Genomic DNA, 25,770 nt, shown 5'->3' with positions numbered 1-25,770 from the left:
CAAGGAATCGAGCAGTTTTTGAAAATAAAATGATTAAACCTTTTTCAATCTATTAAGCTTTTTATGTGGATTACAGTATTACACTACTACTAACACTGTATTGCAGGGTAAAGGCAAGAAACCTTTGATTATCAATGGGACTTCATGGAGCCCTCCAGCTGCTGGATATTTGAAACTGAATGTTGATGGAAGTTGGAAGGCTCTCAATGAAGCAGAAGGTTAGGGGGGGAGGGGGGGTCGTGGGAAAAACAGAGAATTGGTATAAGGCCTTTGCAAGCAAGTTTAATGGCATTACCCCTTTGGCTGCGGAGCTATATGCTATTCGAGAAGGGTTGATGATGGTTGTGGATTACGATATTAAGTAGTTGGAACTTGAGACTGATGCAAAGTATTTGGTTACAATGTTTAATTCAGTGGATCATAGTTATCATCACGAGCTTTCTCCAGTGAAAGGACGTTGTTTGTCTAATGAACATGTTTCCATCTTTGGTGATTAATCATACCTCAAGAAGCAATAATTAGGTGGCTCACAACCTTGCCAGTTATTCTACAAGCATGGCAGTGGGTTACAAGTTATTTCTTAATCCTCCACCCTTTGCTGAGAAAGTGTACCAGACAGATCTTCAATGTGTTCAGATTCAAGTTAGGGAGGTTGTTAATTCTTCCAATTCCCAAAGGCAGCAGGTGATTGATCTTGAAGCAGTTCCTCCTCCTGATGGTTCTGGGGATGAAGTAATCGATCACAACTAGTATAATGTTTGTCACCATCCCCACCACGCTTACTACTTCGACTACTAATTTGGTCGGGAGGCATCACAAGGATGAAGGTGGTGTGGCTGATGATGATGGCACCGAAGGAGTATAGATGTCCTTTGTTTTTCTTTTGGCCTAACCTGAATGAACAATCCAATGCAGCAGATGGGAGTTAGGTACCTTTTGGGAGGTGTTTACAACTGGTTTAGTGGTTTTAATTGCAGTTTCATGTGGTTGTATCTCCTCTTTTGGGCAGTTAGTTTTTGGTTTTTGCCCTTTTTGTATAAAACTCTAATTATCTTAGTTTAATATAATTCATCTTTTATGCGTTAACACAAAAAAAATAGGTATTGTATGTTAAAAAAAAACAAAGGTATACATATTACTCCGTATTCATATATTAATCCTTTAAACGAGCATTAAATGTTCATAAGTTGACCAAAGTTGGTGACAATGAGTTTTAGAAACATAAAATTAGCTATGTTAAATATGTAAAGGGTTTAAAATGCTCATTTAACTTCATAAGTTGAAAGTTGAGTTAAGTATAAGAATGGGGTCTCAGCTTTTAATTTTTTCACAGTTTGGGACACAAATCATTTTTTTCACCGTTTGGGACCTACTATTCACTTTCCGGTCAAAACTAACTCAAGCAAACAAAAGGTTAGTACCCTTGATTAAAAAGTGTAGTCCCTTGGTAAAGATCCACGTGTCCGCTCCCGATTTGTTTGTGCGTAAATCGATGTTATCCATCAACCAATGAGAATTAAGCATTTGGCACAAGTATAGAAAGTATGCCCAATTACCAATGAAAAAAAGAACTTAAATAATTTTTTTAGAAAAGAAAATTAAAACTACTCAGTACTAGCTTTTTAAAGGAACGTAAGGAAAAAAAAATTGATTTACTTCCATACCATTTTTACTTGAAATTAGATGTTAATATCTTTGTACTTTATAGTAGTTGTAATTACGGATATTTCATGAAATACCCCCGAGTTTTGAAGTAATTCACCAAATGCCCATCAAGTTCCAATAATTCACCAAATACCCCTGACAATTGACTTAATGCCCCAAATACCCTTACGGATAACGGTCTGTTAGTCCGCCGTTACCCTAGTTTCATAATTCACCAAATGCCCCTTTTTTAAAAATTTATTTCACCAAATGCCCCTATTATTAAACTAATTTCACCAAATGCCCCAACCTTAAAACAGTTATTCTGATGTTCTAACGGCTAGCTTTTTCGTTTGAAAATTAGTCGTTGCTTATTGTTTTCTTATGCCTTCTTGATCCACTAAAGTTGTGATAATATCTAAAGGCTAATTTTGAACAAACGTAGTACGAAGAGAAAATAATAATGTTGATTGTGTGTTCCACTCAATACAAAGCTATGCAATTTATAGGTATCAAAATAACAAACTAAGTCTTATAATAAGGGAGAAAGATACTTATGAAATGAATCCAAGCAACAAAGAAAATCAATGTTCTGATTAACGAGTGGGATATCTTGAAATGACAATTTGTACATTAAACCCAAGGCATAATCCAAAGAGAAGCTACTAGGAAACTTATTCCTGATTTACAGCTACGATGCCAATTATGAGCTTTGGATCTATTGATGTCACAAGGAAATTTGACAGGCATCCACTCATCATACACAAATTCAACTCCACCGCTTCAACCCAGGGACGGGAAACACTTGAGGAGAATCTCAGAACCTGTTTCGAGCTCCTGTTCTAATAAGGTCAGTGGAGGAACCAATCTCACTATTTTCCTTTTCTAGCAGTTAATATTAACAATTTAACATTCCTGAATTTCGACAAGCATCAACTAGCGGGCCAACTTGTACATCCAACTCTATACCAATAATAAGACCCGCCTGCCCTCGGACTTCTTTCACATGTTTTTTGCCTCCCAATTTCCTTGCTAAGAGTTCTCTGAAGTCTTGACCTTTCTTTGCTAAAAGTACTTGCTTACTCTCCTGAGTCCTAAGTTCTGCCTGTCCATCCCAAACCATGACATAAATAGGATTAGCCTTTCTTCATTTCAAAATCAAAGTAAGATGCCTTGTATTGACATTATAATATTAGCTTTTTCTTCATTTGCTTCAAGTCCTATTGCATCTTACTGTTTCCCCTATTTTCAGTACTTTCTCCTTCGTCTAAGCTTCCCCTGTATTGTCCTTCATGCTGTTGCCCTCTATTTTCTTGCTCAACTACTCCCTTGCACCATTTCAGATTGTTGCAAGGATCACACTTGTACACTTGTAGCACAACCTTTGCGGATTGAGTGTTGTATCGGAGCTTCAGATGACAAATTTCCTATCACAATAGCAAAATTGGTTAGGTACTCTAATATATGTGGACTCATTGTGTGTGGATGATGAATTTGAAAAAAAACTCATGACACAAATCTAATGCAATTAGAAAAACAAATAAAAACAACATCTAAATTACAAGAAACATCCAGAAAGTGGGTTTTTATAGCCAAGCAAGACCAACAACTACTTTTCAAACGAAAAAACTAGTCGTTGGAACATCAGAATAACTACTTTTAAGTTTGGGGCATTTGGTGAAATAAGTTGAATAATAGGGGTATTTGGTGAATTATGAAACTAGGCTAACGGCGGACTAACGGACCATTAAAAGTAAGGGTATTTGGGACATTAAGTCAATTGTCAGGGGTATTTGGTGAATTATTGGAACTTGATGGGCATTTGGTGAATTACTTCAAAACTCGGGGGTATTTCATGAAATATCCGTTGTAATTAATTACTCATTATTGTTATCCTCCATCTTCATCAACCAAGAACCTCAAATTCTTCTTCCAAAACCTTCACTCTCAAATCATTATCCCCATTAAAATAAAATAGAAAAGCTCAAAACCAGACAATATATGTCAAATTCATCAATAATGGAGCTGAGTCATATTTCCTACGTTCATTGAGTTAAATTAAAGGAATTCGACCCAATTTCCCAAATTAATTTTCCCTCTAAAAGCAATCCAATAAGTTCACTGCGTAATCAAATCAACAAACCACAACAAAATCCGACTCTCTTCAAACTCGTCTAACTTGACTCAATTTACGGGTCCGATCTTTCTTGTTTCGACGACGATTCTTGATTCAATTTAGTTGTTCCTCGCTCGGAAAATAGACCCATTATTTATTTTTATTTTGATTTTTACCCAGGTTGATGAATTATATTCATCCATTCCCTTTAAATCGGATTTATCCAACATATTTTGATTCGAATTTCTGGTCACATCATTTATGGGGTTTGCTGAGTTCTTGTTCTTCAAATGAAAATTAGGGAGTATGATTTTTGGTGTGTTGTCAGGTACTTTGGTATTTGTCCATATTTTTCTCTTACAATTTCGATATAAATTCTTTGTAAAATTGGCATAGGTAATTAGTATTAGGTACTAGGTAGCGTTATGTTAATGGAGAGAGCTGAAATTTCAGATTTTTTTTATTATTGTTTTTTTCCTGTTTGAATTAAATTGCACTAATCACATTTAATTGATTTTTTTTTTAATTTATAATATTGCTCTTTAGGTTAACGATGGGTTGGACTATAGTTAACTCACATGAATTTTTGTTTGAGGTCCCAAAGGGTGAAAAAAAAAATTGTAAGTCCTAAAAGGAGAAAAAAGTGAAAGGTTAGATCCCCAGTATTTAGCTTAACTCGTTGAAAGTTGATTGCAATATAACTCATTTGAGTCAAAATATGACCTACAACCTGATCCGAAATAAAAGTAACAGAAAATAATCCGAATCGTATGAATCCGATCCAAACATCCTTTTCTCATATCTATTCACATTTGTATATTTTTTTTGTTTGTCCAGCGCCGTTACCGGCTAATCGGCCAAACACCGCCAATTAATTTATTTTTTTCCGTATAATTAAGCGAAAGCTGGAACCGCCACAATTGTCTTCATTTTTTGAAAATTTCCCTCCCATCAAAATTCTCTTATCTGTGTTTCCTTCCAAAGCAAGCCCTCGTCTTTCCCCTCTCTCAATTACCGCCATTTTTTAGGGTTTCGTGAAACTTTCAAATCCAAGAAGATGACAGTCGAAATGCCAAGAGGATTGCCATTTTCAGTTGATACATGGAGCCCCACTTCCAAATTGAAACGACACCATTTTCTCACTCATGCTCATAAAGATCATTGTTCTGGCATCACCTCTCACTCTTCTTTCCCAATTTACTCTACCAATCTCACCAAATCCCTAATTCTTCGTTACTTTCCTCAGGTTCTTTCGCCATTTTTTTTTTCTTTTAAAGCTGATTGTTACAGTACTTCTTATTCAGTGGGTTTGATTTGATTTTTTTTTTTCCCCTTTTGCAGATAGATGAGTTGTTTTTTGTGGGAATTGAGGTGGGACAATCCCTAATTGTTGATGACCCAGATGGGTCTTTTACTGTTACTGCTTTTGATGCCAATCACTGCCCTGGTATTCAAGTTCATCCCTTTCCTTTATCACATTTTGTCGGCTATTTGTGGATTTTTAGAAAGATAAATTGGGTAGTTCAATGGGTCAATTTAATGTATTGTATACAATATTGATGATTGATGTACTACGCAGAAAGGGGGAAAATTGAGCTTATTTTGATGAATTAGTTGGGTTTATGTTGATTCTAACTAATGATTGATCAACAAGACATAGAAAGAATGCTATTTGCATGTCTATAATTAGGGTAAACCGACTTAGTGGATCATGAATTTATGATTACCCTCAGGAAGTAGAGTCGTTGGATTGTTGGAACATTCTTTCTTTTGAATCATTAAACAGATTTGTGCTACAAAGGCCGGAAGATTCAGAACTCGGTTGTTTCTTTTTGAGGTTGGTTATGTCGTTTGGAGAAAATACATTGGGAAATAAGAGAAAATTATTCAGATATCTGCATTTCGGGTTTGATTAGAGTTGTGAGTAGGACCAGGAGTAGTAGATTGTAGAAAACTGGAATATTCTTATTACTCCACCCTTTGGATAAAAAGGATGGATGGATTGATTCATCCAGAAGGGCTGAACTTATTGGTTCTGATTTTCTGACTTGGATGCAATAGGGTTCGATTTAAACAGCATTAGAAATCCATACGCGGTTAGAACTTTGTGAATGAGTAGTCACAAGCTCACAATACATCATCCTGCTAAGCAGTCTATGGTTATTAGGTATAGAAGTACATATTCATGATCTCACCTTTATTTTCATCGTTTAAGTAGGAAGGGGAACTCTGGCAGATATTACTGTTAAATGGTGTTAGGGAAAGTTACTAGGTACGGAGTTGTTGATAACTTTGATGTCTTAGTATTGAATAGGTGTCATAGTTTCGGAGAAGCAAGCTGCTTGATGGATTCTTGACGACAAATGAAAATGGCAAACCTATTTATTAAAGGTTGCTATAATTTCTAAATCCTTAATTGAAACTGTCCACGGTCACGTACTTTAAGTATAATAATAACATGTTTGCATTTGGTGACTATCATTGGCGGATTGTGGTAAAAGTTTTCAAGTTTTCAAGTTTTCTTTAAGATAATGTTTTTGATTTATAGTAGTCACTTTTCTCACTATATTTTAACATAATATGAATTTTGAGAGACTATACTTCTTGTTGTGAATTTTTGAACTTCAGGGGCTGTGATGTTTTTGTTTGAAGGCAATTTTGGCAATATTCTTCATACTGGGGACTGCAGACTCACTCCTGAATGTCTGCAGAACTTGCCAGAGAAGTATATCGCCAGAAAAGGGAAGGAGCACAGTTGTCAGCTTGATTTTGTTTTTTTAGACTGTACATTTGGTAAAAGTCTTATGAACATCCCTAGCAAGCAATCTGCCCTTCAGCAGGTAAATTTGGCACAGCCTTGACTTATTAGCTTATTCATTCTATGCTAGCTATCTCATGGGAGGGGGAAAGGGGTTCTTGAGCTTATGTTTGCATGCAATTGTATATCTGGATATGTTTGAAATGTTTGCGAGCTTAATTTGAAATAACTTTGTAAAATTGTGATGCATATAGTTGTCACTGACCTTGTTGAATGATCAGCTGAGCTTTCCTGGTCCAAGAGGTGTTTGCTTCAAAGTGAATTATCTCTTTATTACAGAGTGACACCCTTTTACCTTTTTGGAGTTATCAAATACTTTAGCCTCAAAACCTTAATGCCCATTTCATATATCATCAGTCTACATACTGCTCCAGTAAAGTTTGCTAAATTGCTTCTTTCTAGTTCAGTTATATATACTTTCTCTCATGTAATAAGTCAATAAGCACAATCACTCTGGAAGGAAAGGAGTTAGTTTCCCTGTTATAATTGTGTCTTTCCCAGCTCTGTCATACAAAGGACTGGATACTCACATTATTTAAAATGGAGAAAATTTATGTTCAGGATTTTTGTCAATTACATATATTGCTCATAAAATTTGTGGTGACTGTAAGAGTGTAAGTTCTGTATGACCTATTCAGTTTTTCGTTACACATTTAAAGAATATGATAGTTTTCACCTATGAAGTAAAATCGAAACTACCTTCTCACTTGACAGAGACCATAGATGCCGATCCTATTTGTAGGCCAAATGAACTCCTGGATAGATTGATTTGGCTATCACAATCAATGTATCAATGCGTTTTCATATTTCCTACAGGCATGAGAGTATGAGACGTTTCAATTTCTCCTCTCCAATTGTTTGTTCTTTGGCATTTTAGCACTTGGTGTTGAAATTTGACCAGGTAGTATTTCTGACATGTTTGTGAAACAGGTTATCAATTGCATATGGAAACATCCTGATGTCCCGACAGTATACCTCACCTGCAACTTTCTTGGCCAGGAAGAGGTGCTTGTTAAAGTTGTTCAAACGTTTGGGTCCAAGATATATGTCGATAAAGCCAAGGACTCAGACTTTTACCAAGCTTTGGAACTTATAGCTCCACAAATCCTTTCTGTTGATCCTGCTTCTCGTTTCCATTTGTTTGAAGGTTTTCCAAACCTGTATGAGAAGGCAAAAAATAAAATATTGGAGGCCCGTAAGAATATGCAGCCAGAGCCTCTCATAATACGACCCTCAGCACAATGGTATGCAATGGAAGAAACTGAGCTTACAGTTAGGGAAAGGAAAATTCTAGAAAGATCAAACATTCCAGTGAAGGACCAGTTTGGTGTGTGGCATGTTTGCTACTCAATGCATTCTTCCAGACAAGAATTAGAGTGGGCTTTGAAACTTCTTTCGCCTAAATGGGTTGTTTCAACAACTCTTGAGTGCCGAGCTATGGAGTTGGAGTATGTTAAGAAACACTGCTTTATCCCTCGAGTATCTGATGATCGTTTCTGGAAGGTTCTGGACATTAGCATGGAAACTTCTCTGAAGGCGTCAGAGGTCTTGGTAGAAAGTAGTGGATCCTCTTCTGCTATGTTGATAACCAATGCAGTTGCTGAGGAACTTGAGCTGCAACTACCAAAGGCATTGACAAACCAGGAAAATCTCCTAAATTTGCTTCCTCCAAGCAAGAAGCCATCAATAACCTTATTTGGACGAGCAAGACTTGGTTACCATTCTTGCATTTTGGCTGAAGAAATGAAAACCGTGTCTGAAGAAGAGAGGAAGTACACCCCCATCTTAGGTAGTGGATTTAAGAGTTCTCCCTCACCCCTTCCTCTCCCTGAAAAAGCCCCAGAGTGTCCCCCACTAATTATGCCCTTCAGAGAAACATGTATCAGTATCACTACTCGTGTAGAAGATGGTAGTAAACATGAAGAGGTGGAACAGAAGCTGCTATGTTCTGATGACAGGGAACATATAGTTGAGAAGCCTAATGAAAACAACACAGAGGTGGTAGATGCTGATACTGAATCAGATATGTTAAGGAGGGATGCAACCGTTTATAAATCTGTTTCATGTTCTTATATCAGATCATCAACAGGGTTGAGTGAAAATTTCAGGAAGCTCTATAGGTCTATGAATGTACCTGTTCCTAGACCTCTTCCTTCCTTGGTTGAACTTATGAACTCTTGCAAACGTCCCAAAAGACAATTCTAGATTTAGCTACTATCATCACAATCGCAACAAAGGATTTATGCTTCATATGAATCAGATGACTTTGTTATAGTTAAGCTTCTGTTTAACTACTTGAGGTATTTGCAAAGAACAGGAAGGGATGAAAATTTCAGAAATGTTGCAGGGCACCACCTACGTATTAACACGTCATCTCACCAAGGTTGCTTGGTCTAGTGAATATATTCCTACATTGTGAGTTTGGAGGTCACAAGCTTAAATCTTGCCTCAAGGTACTTGGTGTAGGGATTTACCCTCCCCCCCCCCCTCCAATTCTCGAGGGCCTGATTTGCAAATCTGGGTGAGCTGATTCGTCAGGGTTCTTGTGTTCTTGTCCAGTAGGATCCATCTCATCAAAAAAATTAAAAAGTCAACATATCTCCAATGCATTGGTAGAATCAGGGTAACGTACAAATTTCTTCAGAATTTGGAAAGGATAGGAGGTTTACAGATAGGAACTGTTTCCTTTCTGAATTACAATGTGTACCGGATGTTGTATCTATTATTCATTTATTTGTACTGATAAAAGTTGGAGAGCCGAGTTTTTTCCAAATATTTTCCCATCTAAGTTGATTGGGATATAATCTGCGGACTCTATTTTTCTTCTGCAACTGCTTCAGGCACCAGCTTTATGTAACTGAGAGCGCAAAGCAGGAACAGACTAGCAGAATACAGACCAGAAAATTTACTCTTTAACTTGAAATTTGTAGCCTTTTGATGCTGTAATATAGTTCATTTGTCAAAGGTTAACTACACAGATTGATAAATGAAGAACTATCAGCTGGTGCCTGAAGCAGTTGCAGAAGAAAAGGGATTGCTCAAGAACTATCAGCTTCAGCTCGAACAAAGTGATAATTCTTGAGCATCTGAATCACATCCTTTCATAGTTGAGTTTATCAGACTGCACATAAGCACAATCAATCAGGAGTTGAAACACTTAGTAAACAGTATGTAGAATTTGTGTAATATATTAAGTTATACCTTAATAAGCATATCTGTTGGAAGCCAAGCTGGTGATGTTGGGATTCCAACCCAAGAAACCTGCAGGTTTAGCAAAATTTGAAGTGATCTACTATTGAATCAGCTGATTAAATGAGAAGCTGAAAATTGCGCCTAAAATAAATCAGTTTATGTTCCTAATCTTGTAACAATTATGATGAGTAAAAATCAGTCACTGCATTGTCTCAAAAAAAAAAATCAGTCACTGCACATGACAGTAGAAAGTTGGTTACTTACAAGTGCATACTCTCCTGTCTCAAAAAAACGTAAATCCAAGACCTGCATTACAATGTTGGTTGCTAACTATGAGAAACTTCAATTCCTTCTTTCCAAAAGTATAAAGTTGTAGTAAAATACTGTATAAAGATTTACCTCTCCACGGTCTTCATAAATATAGTCCAGCCCTTTGTAGTACTTTGGATGTCCAACTGACAAATACTGATCATTTGCGAACATAAACCATGTTTAATCCCTTAATCCTTACAATCAGAAATAAGCTAAACTTGGAGAAAAACACTCACATTGACACTATCAAGGTACTTCTCCCTTTCCACCCTTACAATCTGACCTTTTTTCACTGTCCAAACCAATCAGAAGAAACCAAATCAACTAACTGATAAGATTATTTATCAAAGAAAAACTAAATGAAAATGATACTGTATACATGGCAGGCTAATTAATGAAAAGATAAAGTTTAATTTTCTAGTTAACAAAAATGAAGAATATGCAAAAATACCCACTTGAATAGACAGGCTTTGGAGGTTTTTTAGGGGGAGGTTTGTCATTGGTGCTTTCTTTAGTTTTGGTCTCTGTGAGTTTCTGTGAACTATCAGCTTCAGCTCGAACACATAACTGACGTCGAAAAGGGATGATTTTAGTGGTCTTTGGGAAAGAAGAGAAGCAAGATAAAGCTTGTGGGTTTGAGAGAGCTGTGGATAAAGCCATATGAGACTATGAGTGAAAGAGGAACAGAGTTTTCAATCACTCTTTTTTCTTAGTACTTGTACATTTCAGATTTCAGATTTCAGATAAGAAATGAAAAATAGAGAGAATATTTTCTATCTTATATTTCTTAAGGGCCACATTTCAAAGACAAAAAAATTAGTTAATTTGGCGCTTTCTGTTGGCAGAGTAAAAAAAAATTCAATGGGTTTGGAATTGAAATATATGTATTGAATGGCATCAACTTCTTTATTAATCCTACTTTGAACTTAAATCAATTAAATTTGAGATTGAGATTAAATATATATCTTATAAGTCAATTTATTTATGAATATGCTTTTAGTGTAAAGAGAGCCACAAACAGCAACACGGCAAATTAAGTAGACAAGATTTGATCCTAGGTCTTGAGTACCACAACCCCTCAAGACTTAACCAACTAAACTATATGTAGGGTGATATTTGACCTCCAATAAGACAAAAAGTGATTAGTAATAGAATTGCGTAAGCATCTACGCCTTGCATGATTATTTTGATACATAACATTTGCGCATATTCGAACTTTAAGATGGTCTTGTTCATCTTCATATTTGTTACAAGCATTATTGTTTTCCTAGTATTTCCACTTTCAGAAAAACATATGCAAAAACGGCATATTTACGAAATATTAACTATATACAAGTACTTATTTTTACTTAGACGGGGACATCAATTTTATGGAAAAAAAGTCACATGATGAATTAAAAATAAACCAATGAGAAGCTAAGTTTTCATGAGTAACTAGAGTGACCAAGATCTTAAACCGTTAAGAGTTCCTCAAATGAATTTGCCCATCCTCCTGCGCGCCTCACCACCTGTTCTTCCTCCTCTCAACTGTACCACGTCTATTACCAGGTTCCCACTTTTCTCTCTCTAAAATCTTTCTGTTTCACCTTGGCATTTCGTCGAACACTTTGTGTGCACTCATTGATTACTCGTATCCTATGTTTTCTGTTTGATACTACTGCTTCTGATTTGTGATGGGTGTTTGTTTAAAATTATTTGAGTTACAGAAACGCGAGTACTGAACAGTACGCAATATGGGGCCAGAACTTGAACTTTTCCATCAAAACCAAGCAAGGTGGAAGCTTGCCAATCCTTAAGAATTGCTCCATTCAGATACCCTCTGGTCAATTATGGATGCTGCTTGGACCTAATGGGTGTGGAAAATCTACCCTTCTTAAGGTAAATTACCAATATTTTCTTTTTGCTGATTGTTTGCTTTGGAATCTCTTTCGCGTAGAAGCATGTTTTCTAGGTTTGTTGTTTACGGCTTTCTGGGTTCATATTTATATCATGCAATTGTGCAAGTATTGGGTGAACTGAAGCAGGGAATTTGGAAATAGCTTCTGTTATTGCAGGGGTAAGGTTGTGTACAAATGATTTGCCTTACCCCGGCCAAGGCGAGAGCGCATTGATTGGTGTTGAAACATTGGGTTAAGCTTAAGAGTATGTGTTTTTTGATTGGTTGTGTAATGGTGCAGATATTGGCTGGCCTCTTGAAAACAAATGATGGGAATGTTTATGTTAAGAAGCCAAAAAGCTTTGTATTCCAGAACCCAGATCATCAGGTCAGTTGTGGGTCTTGTGGTTGGCTGGCTTCTTCTGTATGAATAAGTGTTGTGGTTTCGTTGCTGCATTAGTTAATGACCTCTTCTTCGCAAGTTCGCCATTTGTTTTGTGATCTTATATGTTAGAGTACTTGAGTTGGCTAATCTAATTCTGAAGAATCATAACTATGATACAAGGGAAAGTATTCATGTCTGGTCTTAACTGAAATATGTTACATTTACTTGAATTCCCTGGATTTACATACACATCTGAAATCTGATACTTGTCCTGGAGGTCTAGTAAACACGATTGTTTAGAATTTTGATTGTAAAGAGAAATATCAATTATCTGCTATATGTGATGAGAAAATCAGATGGTGGTTTGGAGAATGAATGCATTTGAAATTTTTATGAATATGCTCGAAAATAATGTATGTGAAGAAGAAATCTGTGTTGATACTGCATAGTTCTCTCTTATGTTGTGGATGCATGCAAGAATATGAATTTACTGAATATTGAGCGTTTGATGATTTTCTAAACTAACTGTTTGAGTTATATCAAAACCAGGAAATTTGGAAGCATATTCCATAAAATTATAAACCATTTTCTAGCCAGCTAGAACAGTTTACATGTCTATTTCCGTGTAATGTTGAATCATCTTGTCTATTTCGTGTAATGGTGGATCATCTTTGACAGGTAGTGATGCCTACTGTGGAAGCTGATGTTGCATTTGGTCTCGGTAAATTTGATTTGACCTATGACGAAGTTAAATCAAGGGTTGCGAAAGCTTTGGATGCTGTGGGCATGTCTGAGTATTCACAAGTAGGTTTCTAACCTATAATTTACTTTACTGTCAAATTATATGCTTAAACTTCAAGGCTAATGCTTAATACAAATGTTAATTGGAATTTTGCTAGAGGCCAGTTCAAACTCTCAGTGGTGGACAGAAACAGAGGGTAGCAATTGCAGGTGCACTAGCCGAAGCATGTAAAGTACTGTTGTTGGACGAGCTCACAACATTTCTGGATGAAAGTGATCAGGTATTACATTTTCAAGGGATCTTTTGTATTTTCAGAAAGGATGAATTTTTTTTTCCCACCCTACGAAATAGAAATTGCATTTTACCACCTAAAGATAAAACAAAAATGGTCTCTTTCCACCTATTTAACAACAAAGATCACAGAAACGTTATGTTATGAATCCTAAATTTTCTGTCCAATTTTGGGGGTTAATTTTAGTCATTGAATCATATATTCAGCAAATCAATTAACATATATGACCTTACCGAATCAATTACACACAAATTGGTTTACAAACTTAATTAACGCATCGTTTCAATGACTGATTAACAGTTACTGATATTATTTTTGACGCAAATTATAAATCATTGATTGGTGAATCACCTAATTGTAGATTGGAGTCGTAAAAGCAGTGAAGAATTCCCTGACAAGCTCCGGAGAAGTAACAGCATTGTGGGTAACTCATCGTTTAGAAGAACTCGAATATGCAGATGGTGCAATTTATATGGAGGACGGGAGAGTGGTGATGCATGGCGATCCTTCTTCAATCTTGGATTTTATTAACAGACAGCAAGCCTTGTATATTAATCAAATTAATTCCTGATTGTTTTATGTTTCATATTGTTGTAGACTTTGCAACAATATCAATTGTTTCTACAATCTGTCAAATATCTACTGCACTTTTCTGATGGTGTTACTTTACACATGTATTGCACATAGTCTGTTGAGAACAAGAACATTATTATTCGTGCCATAAATCGACAATAGATTCATATAAATATGCTGAGTCAAAAACTAACACTTCCATTTATAAAAATAACATGTGGTTAAACCAAAAATCGTGAACCCTAAAAGCTAACAGCAGTGAAAACTGAAAAGTGAGTAAAAGAGGCCAGAATCGTCATCTACTGGTATAGTATAATTTTGAGATATACGGAGCGGAGTAACCAAATAAACTCCATAGTTGAGGCAACTAATAGTATATCAACTCCCTCATTTATCAAAGAAAATGAAACACAAAAGCCTAAAATAATGACAAATTTTCAACTGTTTTTTTTCCTGGAAAAGCCTCTATCCAGGGGTTGGGATCCACCGATTTGCAGTGCCACTGGAGCGAGGATCATGCTCACCAACGCTTTGCTACAGCTTTCTAACCACCTGAACATGTGCAAAGTATGATACCATCAGCCTTTCCACATAAGAAAAATAAAAAGGAAGCAAACAAGGATGGGATATTGCACATTCATGCAAAGTACCAATTTCATGAGAAAACAATAGGAATTTATTCAGTACTATCAGAAAGTTCTAATACAAGTACAAAAGGAAAGGTAAAGCCTAGCAAGAAAACTCAAAGTTCATGTAAAAGTAAAAAGGTCAAAAAGAAAATAATCAAAGTGTATATTAATAGTCAAAGCTAACTCTTAGTTTGGTCCTAGTTTGGTCCTACTTCTCTTTATTTTGTTAGGTTAGACAACGACTCTATGCTAGCAGAGTGTGAAGCGCACATCTCCACTTTCATGTTCGCGGGGTTTTAGGCTGCAGTCCCACACTCGGACTTCAATGATGGGACCTGATATGTGTTTTTTATATAGAGTTTTACCCCCGTCCCTTAGTACTTTTTATGCATCAAATGAGCTCTTAGGAGCCGTTTTTAGTACTAATATGTGTTATTTATTATGCCTTGAGTTTCAGGACTACTTAGTGAGAAATTGGCCTTTTTAGGCTCGTTTCATGGTGATTTAGGCCACTACGTAATCCCGTGGGAGTTCGGGACGACTATCGTCGACTTGCGGGAGCCTTAGATGCTTATGGTGGAGCCCCGGAAGTTAGACTCGATGTTACGGGCAAAGGACAGTACATTTAGCTTTTCGCCCAGTTGATCTCCTTTCACCCACCAGGCGAGCAAGAGGAGTTGTTACATCTCCAGCGGGCGCCCGACGGGCGGAACTTTGCCCGATGGATAGCGGACACGCATCAGAATGAAGAGTGCAAGGCATCTCTCTTCGCCCGGCGTGCGGAAGCTGCCCGATCGGGCGCGTGTCGAAATTTCATGGAACGTCACAATCCACCCGGCGGGCAGACCTGCGCCCGACGGGCGGTTCTCGAGCTTTTCGCCCGGTGGGCGGCCGTCTGCCCGACCGGGCGACGACAACCCTGGCGGGCTTTTTCGCGGTTTTCTTTCCAGTTTTCTTTTGTTATTTTGGGAAAACTATAAATACTAAGCCTTATTATTTTAGTTGACACCCTTTATTTTCTAGTATTAAAGACTTAGTTTATTTTCCTAAGCTTAGATTATTCTCTCTAAATTGTTCCAAGCACTTAGTTTTTATTTCCAATAAAAAATTCAAGCTTTCTTATTTCATTGTTCTTCAATTAGGTATTGCTTCTTACTCTAATTTATTGTTTTGCTTTAATCATGTTTTCAATCATATTAATTGTTTTGTTTATTGGTAATATGTGTGAGTAGTCTAATTTCTAGGGTTTGGAGATCCATGAATAATTATGAAGGGATGATTGAATATTGTTGATTCTTGGTATTGTGATTAATTCCTATTGATTGATTTATTCTACTATGCGATTAGATTTGCGCAGGTTTAATTGTGATAGTCTAGCAATATCAAGTTAAGATTCGAGAGATGCAATTTGATGTTTAGGCTTGTGTCAATAGGTGGAATTAGGATTAATACATAGCGAGAGCCCGTTAATTCTAAGTTTATGATTAGTATCGATTCGAGAGAGCATGTTAGTCTAATTAATTGCTTTATTGATTATTGTCGATTGTTTATCATCCTGGATTGTTATTCGTTGGTGAACCTATGCCCTAGATTCTTTAATATCTTAATTCTTATTTGTTTAATTATTGTCGTAGCTTTAGTACACAAATCAACCAAACTCTTGTTCCCAATAGTCTAGATTTTATTCTTAGTAATAGAAAGAACATTGTTTTCCTGTGGATTCGATCCTGACTTCCCTTGCTACCTAGCTAGTGGACTTAGGTTTATTTTTTATAAGGTGATACGACTTTAGCCTGTCAGGACCTCTGCTGGATTTCGATCTATGAGAATTTCGATCTGCGCATCTAACATGGTACAAAAAATAAACCAGATGAGCTACTGGGTTAGAACTTAGAATAGTGAGTAGTGGGTCAGAATGAGAAGCTAAGAGCAAGATGCTACTGTTGAATTTCAGGCTATTTATCTGAAGTGGCTTCCCAGTAAAAGCAACTGGATTAAAACTAAATCTTCAATAGATTAGGGCTCGTTCGGTGTTAATTCCAGTTTTTAGTTTTAAAAAAACCAAAAACTGATTTCTGTTTTAGTTTTCAATTTGTCAAAACTAAAACAAAACTAACCATACTTTTTCTTTTTTGATGGCATCTGCACCAAGATTTTTTTGCCAGCTAATTAGATAATTTCCTTTTACACCTTTTTGCCCCTCTTTCTCTGCTACTGGACAAACCCAGTCAACAAGTACACAAGGAGATGAAGCTAGATTGTATTTGCTCAATCTGATTATTATATGTTCTTAGTTGTTCATGTAATAATATTAATATTATCTATAATATTTTTTATTAATTTGGTGCATATTTCATCCTATCGACCACACTAGTTTCTTTCTCCTCTACTTCTAGCAAACCAATCGATGAGACGATGAGTCTAATACGGAGTATAAGATACTCCATTAGTCCATACCATTACCACCATTACTAACTCTGCAACTCAACAAATCAATCTTGTATTATAGAGTTCCGTACTTCGCATAAGAATCCACCAACATCAAATCAAATTCAAGATCTGGACCTTCCTATCCAATGTCTCTGCCTCAATTTCCCGACATTCGAAACATCAAACACACAAAACTTCTCAACTTTTCTTCGATTTTCAACTACCTTTCTCAAGTGTTGTCAAATTTCTTCGATTTTTTTTTTCGAATTTAAACACAACCCAGATTTTTCTCAACCCCTTCACTGAAAAATGCTGATTAATTTTTAGGTGAAAGTATTTGGTTTGGGTAAATGAAGATTTTAAATAAGAGAGAAATTTATGGAGATCTACAAGTTTAGGGAAAAACAAGATTTCAATGAAATTAGTTTCCATGGAAAACTATGAGGAGAGAGAATTTATGGAGGAAGGAGAAAGGAATGAAACAACGACAAGGGAGGAACAACAGAGGAGAGAGAATTCATGGAGGAAGGAGAAAGGAATGAAACAACGATAAGGGAGGAACGACAGAGGAGAGAGAGTGATCGAGACAGGTCATAAAAGTATACAACGATTTCCCCGAAAAAACCAAAATCATGAAACCACAAAAAGTGGTTTCAACTTTTCCGTTTATTTATTAAGAAAACTGGGCAAAAGTTGTTTTTTCAAACAGTTTACCCGAAGAGGTTTTGTTTTATTTTTTAAGGGAAACAACGGGAAAACAGGAAACAACCCGAATAGACCCTTAGTTACCATCTTAAACGAATACTAATAAGTTGGAATATAGATAATTCCATCACAGTTGACCAATAAGCTCATAGGGTCATAGATAGGAGAAAATATATTTACAAACCCAGATAAGCAATAGAAAGAAATGCAACAGAAATCTTACTGTTTTTCCATACATCATACTTCACGAGAAAATTATCCTATTGCATGGTGCGATCAGATTGGGAGATACAAAAAATATAGTTTTTTAAAATCATAAGAATTTAATATTGCCAGTTGAGACAGCAAAAGCTATTCAATATCACCTTGCAATGACATTCCAAATATAGAGATTCGTTTACCTAAGGACTTAAGGAGCTCACAAGTCGATCACTGAATGAATGACTTGGAGAAAAAAAAAATATTAGAGCACAACTGAAAGCACAAAAAGGAAATGATGGGCTAGTTTGCAAACAGGGGAGGATCAAAGGGACTAGTTGAGCCATGAAGCATTTCAAGTTCTTGTTGATCCAACAAGTTCTTCAAGAGCAGCCTGCAAAACAACTTGCAAAGCAGCTTGAAGATGCGAACGGTGGCAAACATGCCGTTACCAATGCTTCTCATGAAGAAGAATCCAGAGATGCAAAAGAACAGTACACGACTGTAATCTTGGAACTTAATGCTGCCAAGAAAGAGTTGGCGAAAGTCCGTCAGGATTATGAAACATCTTTGGAAGCAAAAGCTACTGCCACCAAGCAAGCTGCAAAAGCAAACACAGATCGAGCTTCTGAACTTTCAAAAGAAATTTCTTCTCTCAAGGAAACTATTGAGCAAGTGAGGCAGGCTTCAGTTTCAACCCAACCCAACCAGAGCAAGCAACTATCTTCTCTGAGAAAGACATTGAGAGACAATTTTACAAAGCCAGATTGGAGAAGTCTGTGACGAAGTTGCAGGAAATGAAGAAAGAGTTTCACCCTGAAGTTTCCAGAGACCTAGAGGCTAAACTGGCAGAAGCAATGGGTGAAATCCAGGTTTTAAGGAAGGAAGTGGAGAATGCGAAGACATCCGACGTAGACTGCGTGAAAACGGTTACTCTGGAGTTGGACGGTGCAAAGGAATCCCTGCATAAAGTGTTGGAAGAGGGAAGTTCCCTTCAGAAGCTGGTGAATTCTCTGAAAGAGGAATTAGAGAATTTGAAAAAAGAGCATGCAGAACTGAAAGAGAAAGAAACAGAGACAGAATCCGTTGCTGGGAATCTGCATGTTAAGCTCCGCAAATGTAAGTCTGAACTTGAAGCTTCCATTGAAGAAGAAGCTAAAGCTAGTGGGGCCTCAGATGAAATGGTTGCAACATTGAGTCACTTAACAGAAGAGGCAGAAAGTGCTAGACTTCAAGCAGAAGAGATGAGGTTCAAGCCTTTAAGGCTCAAGAGCTCAAAAAGGAAGCTGCTACAACCCGGATTTCTCTAGATGAAGCTGAGAAAAAGCTGAAACAGGCACTTGAAGAAGCTGAGGAAGCAAAAGCAGCTGAGGCGAACGCCGTTTATCAGATTCAGGCTTTGTCTGAACGAACAGATGCAGCTCGTTCCTCCACGTCAGAATCAGGGTCCAAAATCACCATCTCACGGGATGAGTTTAAGGCTTTGACCAGGAAAGCAGAGGGGTCCGATAAGCTTGCAAAGATGAAAATAGAAGCTGCAATGGCACAAGTTGAGGCTGTGAAGGCGTGTGAGGATGAAGCAATCAAGAGTTTGGAGGCTGTTCGGAAGGAAATTGATGATATGAAAACTGCAACACAGGAGGCTTTAAAGAAGGCTGAGATGTCCGAGGCAGCGAAAAAAGCGGTGGAGAGCGAGCTTCAGAGATGGAGGGAGGGAGAGCAGAAGAAGGCAACTGACGCTGCATCCCATATTTTGGCAGAGACACGGACTGTGCAAGCTCAGGTTCAGTCGTCACCTATGAAGACACACGCACAACTGATGTCAACAAAGTCGGGGCCTGTTGATTATAAGTTTCAAGTACAGTATGCATCAGAAATGGCTAATGGGGGGAAGGTTAATTTGGATAAACCGAAAACTTCGGTGTCAAAGAAAGTGCTGTTGCCGAATCTTAGTGGCATATTTCACAAGAAGAAAAGTCAAGTGGAAGGCGGATCACCTTCTTATCTTCCGGGTGAGAATTGAGGTATTCGATGTTTTGTGATAATGGTGAGGGTAACTTCTGATGCATTTTGGAGACGTGTACATTTTTGTAGGAAGGTGGAACCTATGTGGTATAGGGTGTGATATGTGGTCAGGACATGAGTATGGATGTGAAGTAACAGTTAGACATTCAGAGAGTCATTTCTGTATAGAACCCAAGGTACTTAATAATATGCTTGAATTAGTGTAGGTCATTATTGTATGTTGTTAAATCTATGCTATTATTGAGTGCATGGAATATGGGGCATGAAATGCCAGATCCCTTCTCTTCATTTGTGTTGCTCTCATGCCCGGCCCTAGGGGGTAGGCGAGGGGTGCGACCGCCTAGGGCCCAAGGCGGAAAGGGGCCCAAAATAATTGTTTATCCAGTAATTTAGTACTAGTAATAAACAACGCATTAAATACACATGTTATTTCCTTGGCTCATTGGTAGAAAGTAGATTCTAAAGTTTTGATATCTACTAAGAGGTCTAGGGTTCGACTCCCCTTACTAACTCTTTTCTTTTTAAACTTTGTCAATATTTTTGTGTTTTACGTTGAGTTTATGTACGTAGTATTTGAATTTTACTACACAGTTCCAATTGATATAACTACATGTGAGCAAAAAATGCTTATTTGATGGACTATGGGTTTATAAGTTTTATAATAGATAAGCATTTTAATGAAGACAAAATTAACTGATATTTTTATATGCTCAAAATGAACCTTAATTTTACAAAAAATATCTCTTTACGCATATTAATTATCTTGTAATTAAGTGAGTACTAGATTTAAGCCCGTGCGATGCACGGGTTAATTTTTGTTTGTGTTAAATTATACTTCTATGATTCTTTATTTTTTGTAACATATTAAATAGGCCGGTCTTGTGCGTACCCGCACAACCGCACCCGATCGCTTAAGTATAAGCCCGTACAAATTAATTAAGAATATGTTTATATAAAGGTTTACTCTTATATTTTTGTAATATCATCACGTTAAATGGAGTATTGTTATTTTTATTATCTTCCAATAAATTATGTAGGTACGAATCTAAAGTTTAATAATTTTCTACTTTCAATTTGATTAACTAAAATAATACTCCATAAAATTTAATAGTCTTAATACTTATCTTAAAACTATTACCCAAAACTCACGAATAGGTATCTTTAAAAAGTTAAATATTTTTCTTTTAAAAAAAATGAATTGAATGGGCAAGTTTTTTACACTGTTTTGTATTATCCAAAGATTAAACAAAACAAACAAACTATTCATAATATTAATTGCTCTTTACATTAAAAAAAAAAAAAAAAAAAACACTATACCCAGTGTGAGGAAGAACAAATAATAAATATATGGGAAAAAAATCTGAATTATCAAGCCACAATATTACAATGAAAATTATTATCATAATCCAATTTTACGTGCATAATATGTTGGATAAATCATGATGAATAAAATGTTATTTGTAACACATAAAATCACTATATGAGCAATCTAATGCATATGATTAATTAATTAAGGAATCAATTGATAAAAAAAAATTAAAAAATAAACGCATTGATGTAATCTAAAGGGCTTACAATAGCTAGCCACCAAAAAATCTACATCACCAATCCAATAACCCAAAGTACTCCTAAAAGAGAGTAAAGGTTCTTGGTGTTCAGTAGAAGAGATTAATGGTTTCCTCCACCACCATGGAAGCTTCCCCGAACCAAACATAAGCAAACTTAGGAGTAGAAAGTGGTATGGGATTTGCTATATATATGTGCCAAAGATAAAAAAGAATACGCAAAACTGAATGTGAACTAATGAATACCAAGTTAAAAAAAGTTTAACATCTATCCAGTTGGAAGCATCAAAGGTTCAGCACTATTTTCCACAGCATTCATCTCAAACTGATCGAGGCTTTACGCTTTACAGAGAACACAAACATCTTGGATTTATACAATATAAATTGTATGGTACTCCTCATCGACGTAGTCCATTGCGATTCTATCTTTTACGTTAGTGATTATCTTTTAAGTTGTTTATAATGGATTGTAATTTTATCATTTCTAAATGTTTTATCATTATTTATCATTTAAAAATAAAATTAATATCTGATTATGTGACTGGACAATCCTATGTGGACGCTCCAGAATCTCTTGAAAAAACTCCCCTTTATATATATATATATTAGATTTATTTTATTGAAATATTTCAAGAAATCGACTAGAGCCGGATTTTGAAATTCTAGGATCCTACAAAGGAGATATAGTAAGTTTTTATTGATTTTAATGAATTTCACAAAAAAAAAGATATTATTTCAGTTAACGACGTATTATTTTGGAAGGGGCCCAAATCCCTTATTTCGCCTAGGGCCCTCAAAATATCAGGACCGGGCCTGGTTGCTCTCTTTCAATTGTTGGTTTGGCTTGTGGCTTGACTCCATACGTGTCTCTCTCGAAAAGGGGGCCTCTCGTTCACCACCCTCCCCTTCTCTTTTACTTATAGTTCGTACTCCCTTTGTCCCAAAATTATAGTCATGTTTTCCTAATCGGGCGTCTCAAAATTATAGTAGTTTTGTTTCTATTTTTAGTCAATTCTCCATTTTTCCATGTACTATGGTAATTAAAAATGAATTGAAAACCCAACAAAACAAAAACATGAACTATATTTCCCTTTCTCACGTACCATATTCCACTTTTCAATGCAAATTAATTATCAATGTACTATATTTCAATTACCAATGTGTTATGTTCCATTTTTTCTTAAAATTCGTGTTTTTAGTCAAACGAGACTCTAGATATGAGACGGAGGGAGTATTTGAGATCCAGTCAATCCAAATGGCTTTACGGTATCCTGCTAAAGGAAGGCAACCCAAAAGTTGTTTGAATTTGTAATAGCTCTTGTAGTCAACGTAGAAGAAGAACTCAACGGCTATCTAACATGATATTCAAATTATGTCCAAAGACAAAGTGCTATGGAGTGAGTAAGTTGTAGAAAGATTGGTTAAACAGACATCCCATCTCATTTATTTATCCTATTTGATATTCTTTTGTTTAGTAAGAGCTTAATACTCCCTCCGTCTCTCAAAAATTATCATGTATTTCATTTTTAGACGTCTCTTTAAGTTTGCTCCATAACTTAATGGTAATTTTTTCACTTATTTTCTCTCTATTTTTCTCCTTTTGAATCCACTTTACTAACCGTTGTGTACATTTTACACTCAATTTTTAAAAAAGTGAATTTTGACTACAGCGCAGTCTTATACGGAGTAGGAAGGACGGGAGCTAGCCAGCTAGATATTCAAGTTGTAAGTCAAATGTCTCTGACAGAATGACAAATAATAAAGTTTAGTATTATCAGTTCCCTTCTGCGGTTTAGCCACTAGAGTTGGGACAGTTATAATTTTTCCTCGTTTATTTGTCTGGTTTGGTTAACACTTAAACTATTAATTAGTATTATCAGTTGTTTATATTGATTATTTTAGTTAATGGCCGGTTTTATCCTATTTACAAATATACTTTGCAACATTAGCTGGAGGTGGTTGATTATTATTTATTTATATACACCAAGTACAAAACATTAGATTTGAAGCCAACTCCAAAATTAGCATGGTAGGCTGTAATTTGTTTACTCCGTAGCTATTAGGCATCTGAAATATCCCGTAGAAACTACAAAACATCATTTTAATTTTAGAGAATAAAGCAGTAATAATTGCAAAGAGAGGGATAACTATGTAGAAGAGGCATCCAATCGGTACGAAGTAAATAACATTTGGACAAGAGACTGATAATATCCATACCCAGATTGTATGTGTTGAACCCAAAATCAGTTAGTAGAGAATGGCTTTACTTGTTAATCCAAACCAAAAGAATTGAAGAGAAAACTCAATAGTCAAGCACATAACCCAGGGCCGAGCAAAGATTTAGAATAGAATTGCACCCCAAGCCGATACTACCAATATGGTGTTCATAAATTTCAAACTAATCCAATTTCTTGCAAATATTATCTAGTGTATATCCCACTGGACAATAAGCAACCAAAATTGCAGATCCTCCACTGCTTATTATTTGTGGTTGCGGAATTCATGCTTACGTGATGAAGGCCAAGCTGATCCCTTCATTAAACATCAATCTCGCTCCAAAAGTAATGAGGTAATCAAAACAATAAAAGCTAGAATAACTAAAGGGAGTTGGATAGAAAACAAGTACAATTCCAAGTGCAATCAAATACTGTATCTCCTTCTACACTTGAGCAAAATCACCCAAAAAAACTCCTGTAATCATTCAAAAGTCACAAATGATCCGAATGCATAAGGCACTTGTCCATATAACCATCTACATTGTCAAATATTCATAGATAATTACCACTTCTCATACAATATATTCCTCCTATCAATTCCCATCAACATTACCAAATATCAAACGATGAAAAATCTATTTTCATCCCAAATAGTATCAAAATTGCTTCCATAAACACAATGAAATAGAAGCACTAAATTACGACAAAAAAAGATCATTTGTAAGCAAATATACCTGAATGGTTGCTGTATCATTGAGCAGGGCTTTCACTCACATCCTTAGCATCAATCCCACCATCAGCAGGAGCATCGGTAGCGGCCTCATTGGCAGAATCATCAGCACAAAACCCTTCCAAAACCGCCATCAAAGTCGAAGACGGCCCGAAAAGTGAACCAAGAACCATCCCATGAGCCTCCATTTTGGAGGGTGTATTCTGGAAAACCTCCAAATCCAAATGCCCATAAAGTTGACCATTGACAACAGCCCCAGGGAAGTCATTGAACTCCAATTTCCCTTCTTTGACAGCACTTTTCACACCCCCCATTACTGGGCCCACGGCGTCTTCCTTCTTAACAAAGAGGAGGGAATTCATGCCCTTCATACAACTCCCCAAAGCCTCGAACTGGGTCCCAGCAAATGCCTGAGAAACAAGGGAATTCTTCACAAAAACAAGCTTTGCAGCAGATGGGTCAGAAGGAAGAGGGGTTTTAAGGGGTTTGAATTTGTTGGCTGAGAAGCCATGGCAGGGGAAAGGGGAGATCAAGTATGAGTCTTGCAGGTGGGATTTTAGGGTTTTGATGGCCCGGAGTTTTTGGTGGACTTTGGGTTTTGGAAGGGGTTTATAGGGTGTATATTTTGCGAAGTGCCGGAGTTGATGGTGGTGGTGGGATTGGGTGCGGATTAGGGTTAGGGTATGGTGAGAGAGTGAGGTTGTGGTGGTGGAGATGGTGGCACCCATGGTGGAGAGAGAAAGAGTTGCAGCGGTGGTAAGTGGCGGAGCTAGCGCAACTGAAGTTCCCCTATTTTGGGCGTTTATTCGATGGTAGTAAAAGGGGAAATTGAAAACAATATTATGTCACTGTAAATTGTGCAAATAAAATTACATTTTCGTAATTACATCGATAAAATAAACGTTAAAAATATAATAAAAATGTGAATTTGAAAGAACAAAAGTTGGGTTTAAATTACCTTTCAAAAAAATAAAAATTGGGTTTAAATTTCCCTAAAAAAAGGTTGGGTTTAAATTAATAAAAAGTTGTGTCTAATGAAAATTTTGGTCTTACTTAAAGTTAATTATTTACACTTTACTATTTATAAATAACAAAAGCTCCCATTGATATTTTTAAAAAATACTCAGAATTGGTTTATTTTAATTTTGAGTAGAAAATTACTCCACAATCAACATAAACGTATTTCTATATAAACGTATCTCTTTTTCATGAATTGGTCTTTGATTTTTTGGTATCTATATACCCTTACAACCTTACTATTGTAGTAACTAGTTATTGGACCGTGCGTAACGCGCACGATCCCCCAAGGTATACAAACTTAT

At 36.4% G+C, this 25,770-nt stretch overlaps 4 protein-coding genes and 1 pseudogene across 5 annotated transcripts; 3 read left to right on the top strand and 2 right to left on the bottom strand.

Annotated features, from left to right (window-relative positions):
• The first annotated feature begins 3,590 nt into the window (after nucleotides 1-3,590).
• Nucleotides 3,591-9,339, top strand: LOC110797933 (uncharacterized). The gene is made up of 4 exons (XM_022003068.2): nucleotides 3,591-5,006; nucleotides 5,102-5,207; nucleotides 6,389-6,600; nucleotides 7,509-9,339. The coding sequence occupies exons 1-4, from the start codon at nucleotides 4,818-4,820 to the stop codon at nucleotides 8,781-8,783; spliced, it is 1,782 nt and encodes a 593-aa protein (XP_021858760.1). The 5' UTR covers nucleotides 3,591-4,817; the 3' UTR covers nucleotides 8,784-9,339.
• A 143-nt stretch (nucleotides 9,340-9,482) lies between these two features.
• Nucleotides 9,483-10,838, bottom strand: LOC110797934 (NAD(P)H-quinone oxidoreductase subunit O, chloroplastic). Its single transcript, XM_022003069.2, has 6 exons — nucleotides 10,538-10,838; nucleotides 10,319-10,374; nucleotides 10,170-10,235; nucleotides 10,035-10,076; nucleotides 9,780-9,839; nucleotides 9,483-9,699 (listed from the first exon to the last, which is right to left on the bottom strand). Exons 1-6 carry the CDS (start codon nucleotides 10,740-10,742, stop codon nucleotides 9,670-9,672), a joined length of 459 nt encoding a protein of 152 aa, XP_021858761.1. The 5' UTR covers nucleotides 10,743-10,838; the 3' UTR covers nucleotides 9,483-9,669.
• Nucleotides 10,839-11,416: 578 nt separating this feature from the next.
• On the top strand, nucleotides 11,417-14,046 carry LOC110797938 (ABC transporter I family member 10). Its single transcript, XM_022003071.2, has 6 exons — nucleotides 11,417-11,630; nucleotides 11,789-11,960; nucleotides 12,260-12,346; nucleotides 13,022-13,147; nucleotides 13,243-13,365; nucleotides 13,739-14,046. Exons 1-6 carry the CDS (start codon nucleotides 11,557-11,559, stop codon nucleotides 13,946-13,948), a joined length of 792 nt encoding a protein of 263 aa, XP_021858763.1. The 5' UTR covers nucleotides 11,417-11,556; the 3' UTR covers nucleotides 13,949-14,046.
• Nucleotides 14,047-14,125: 79 nt separating this feature from the next.
• Nucleotides 14,126-25,295, bottom strand: LOC110797939 (50S ribosomal protein L10, chloroplastic-like). Of its 2 annotated transcripts, none has more exons than XM_022003073.2 (2): nucleotides 24,453-25,295; nucleotides 14,126-14,502 (listed from the first exon to the last, which is right to left on the bottom strand). In XM_022003073.2, the coding sequence occupies exon 1, from the start codon at nucleotides 25,174-25,176 to the stop codon at nucleotides 24,469-24,471; it is 708 nt and encodes a 235-aa protein (XP_021858765.1). In that variant the 5' UTR covers nucleotides 25,177-25,295; the 3' UTR covers nucleotides 14,126-14,502; nucleotides 24,453-24,468. The 2 variants fall into 2 exon arrangements, with proteins under 2 accessions (XP_021858765.1, XP_056696646.1); XM_056840668.1 differs by lacking the exon at nucleotides 14,126-14,502 and adding an exon at nucleotides 23,632-24,193 and having other exon boundaries at nucleotides 24,453-25,284.
• LOC110797936 (WEB family protein At5g55860-like) lies at nucleotides 18,258-19,935 on the top strand (annotated as a pseudogene).
• Nucleotides 25,296-25,770: the final 475 nt, after the last annotated feature.

Source organism: Spinacia oleracea, chromosome 3 (assembly GCF_020520425.1).
Source record: "Spinacia oleracea cultivar Varoflay chromosome 3, BTI_SOV_V1, whole genome shotgun sequence".
Taxonomy (NCBI): domain Eukaryota; kingdom Viridiplantae; phylum Streptophyta; class Magnoliopsida; order Caryophyllales; family Amaranthaceae; genus Spinacia; species Spinacia oleracea.
This window is presented reverse-complemented; position numbering and strand designations above follow the sequence as displayed.

Excerpts from the sequence above, each read along its gene's own strand:
- LOC110797933 (XM_022003068.2), top strand. The coding sequence starts at position 4,818 with ATGACAGTCGAAATGCCAAGAGGATTGCCATTTTCAGTTGATACATGG. Across the intron at positions 5,007-5,101 it reads TTCTTCGTTACTTTCCTCAG|ATAGATGAGTTGTTTTTTGT; the intron begins GTTCTTTCGCCA and ends CCCCTTTTGCAG. Across the intron at positions 6,601-7,508 it reads AGCAATCTGCCCTTCAGCAG|GTTATCAATTGCATATGGAA; the intron begins GTAAATTTGGCA and ends TTTGTGAAACAG.
- LOC110797934 (XM_022003069.2), bottom strand. The coding sequence starts at position 10,742 with ATGGCTTTATCCACAGCTCTCTCAAACCCACAAGCTTTATCTTGCTTC. Across the intron at positions 10,236-10,318 it reads AGTACCTTGATAGTGTCAAT|TATTTGTCAGTTGGACATCC; the intron begins GTGAGTGTTTTT and ends GCAAATGATCAG. Across the intron at positions 10,077-10,169 it reads TTTATGAAGACCGTGGAGAG|GTCTTGGATTTACGTTTTTT; the intron begins GTAAATCTTTAT and ends ATTGTAATGCAG.
- LOC110797938 (XM_022003071.2), top strand. The coding sequence starts at position 11,557 with ATGAATTTGCCCATCCTCCTGCGCGCCTCACCACCTGTTCTTCCTCCT. Across the intron at positions 11,631-11,788 it reads TGTACCACGTCTATTACCAG|AAACGCGAGTACTGAACAGT; the intron begins GTTCCCACTTTT and ends TTTGAGTTACAG. Across the intron at positions 12,347-13,021 it reads TCCAGAACCCAGATCATCAG|GTAGTGATGCCTACTGTGGA; the intron begins GTCAGTTGTGGG and ends CATCTTTGACAG.
- LOC110797939 (XM_022003073.2), bottom strand. The coding sequence starts at position 25,176 with ATGGGTGCCACCATCTCCACCACCACAACCTCACTCTCTCACCATACC.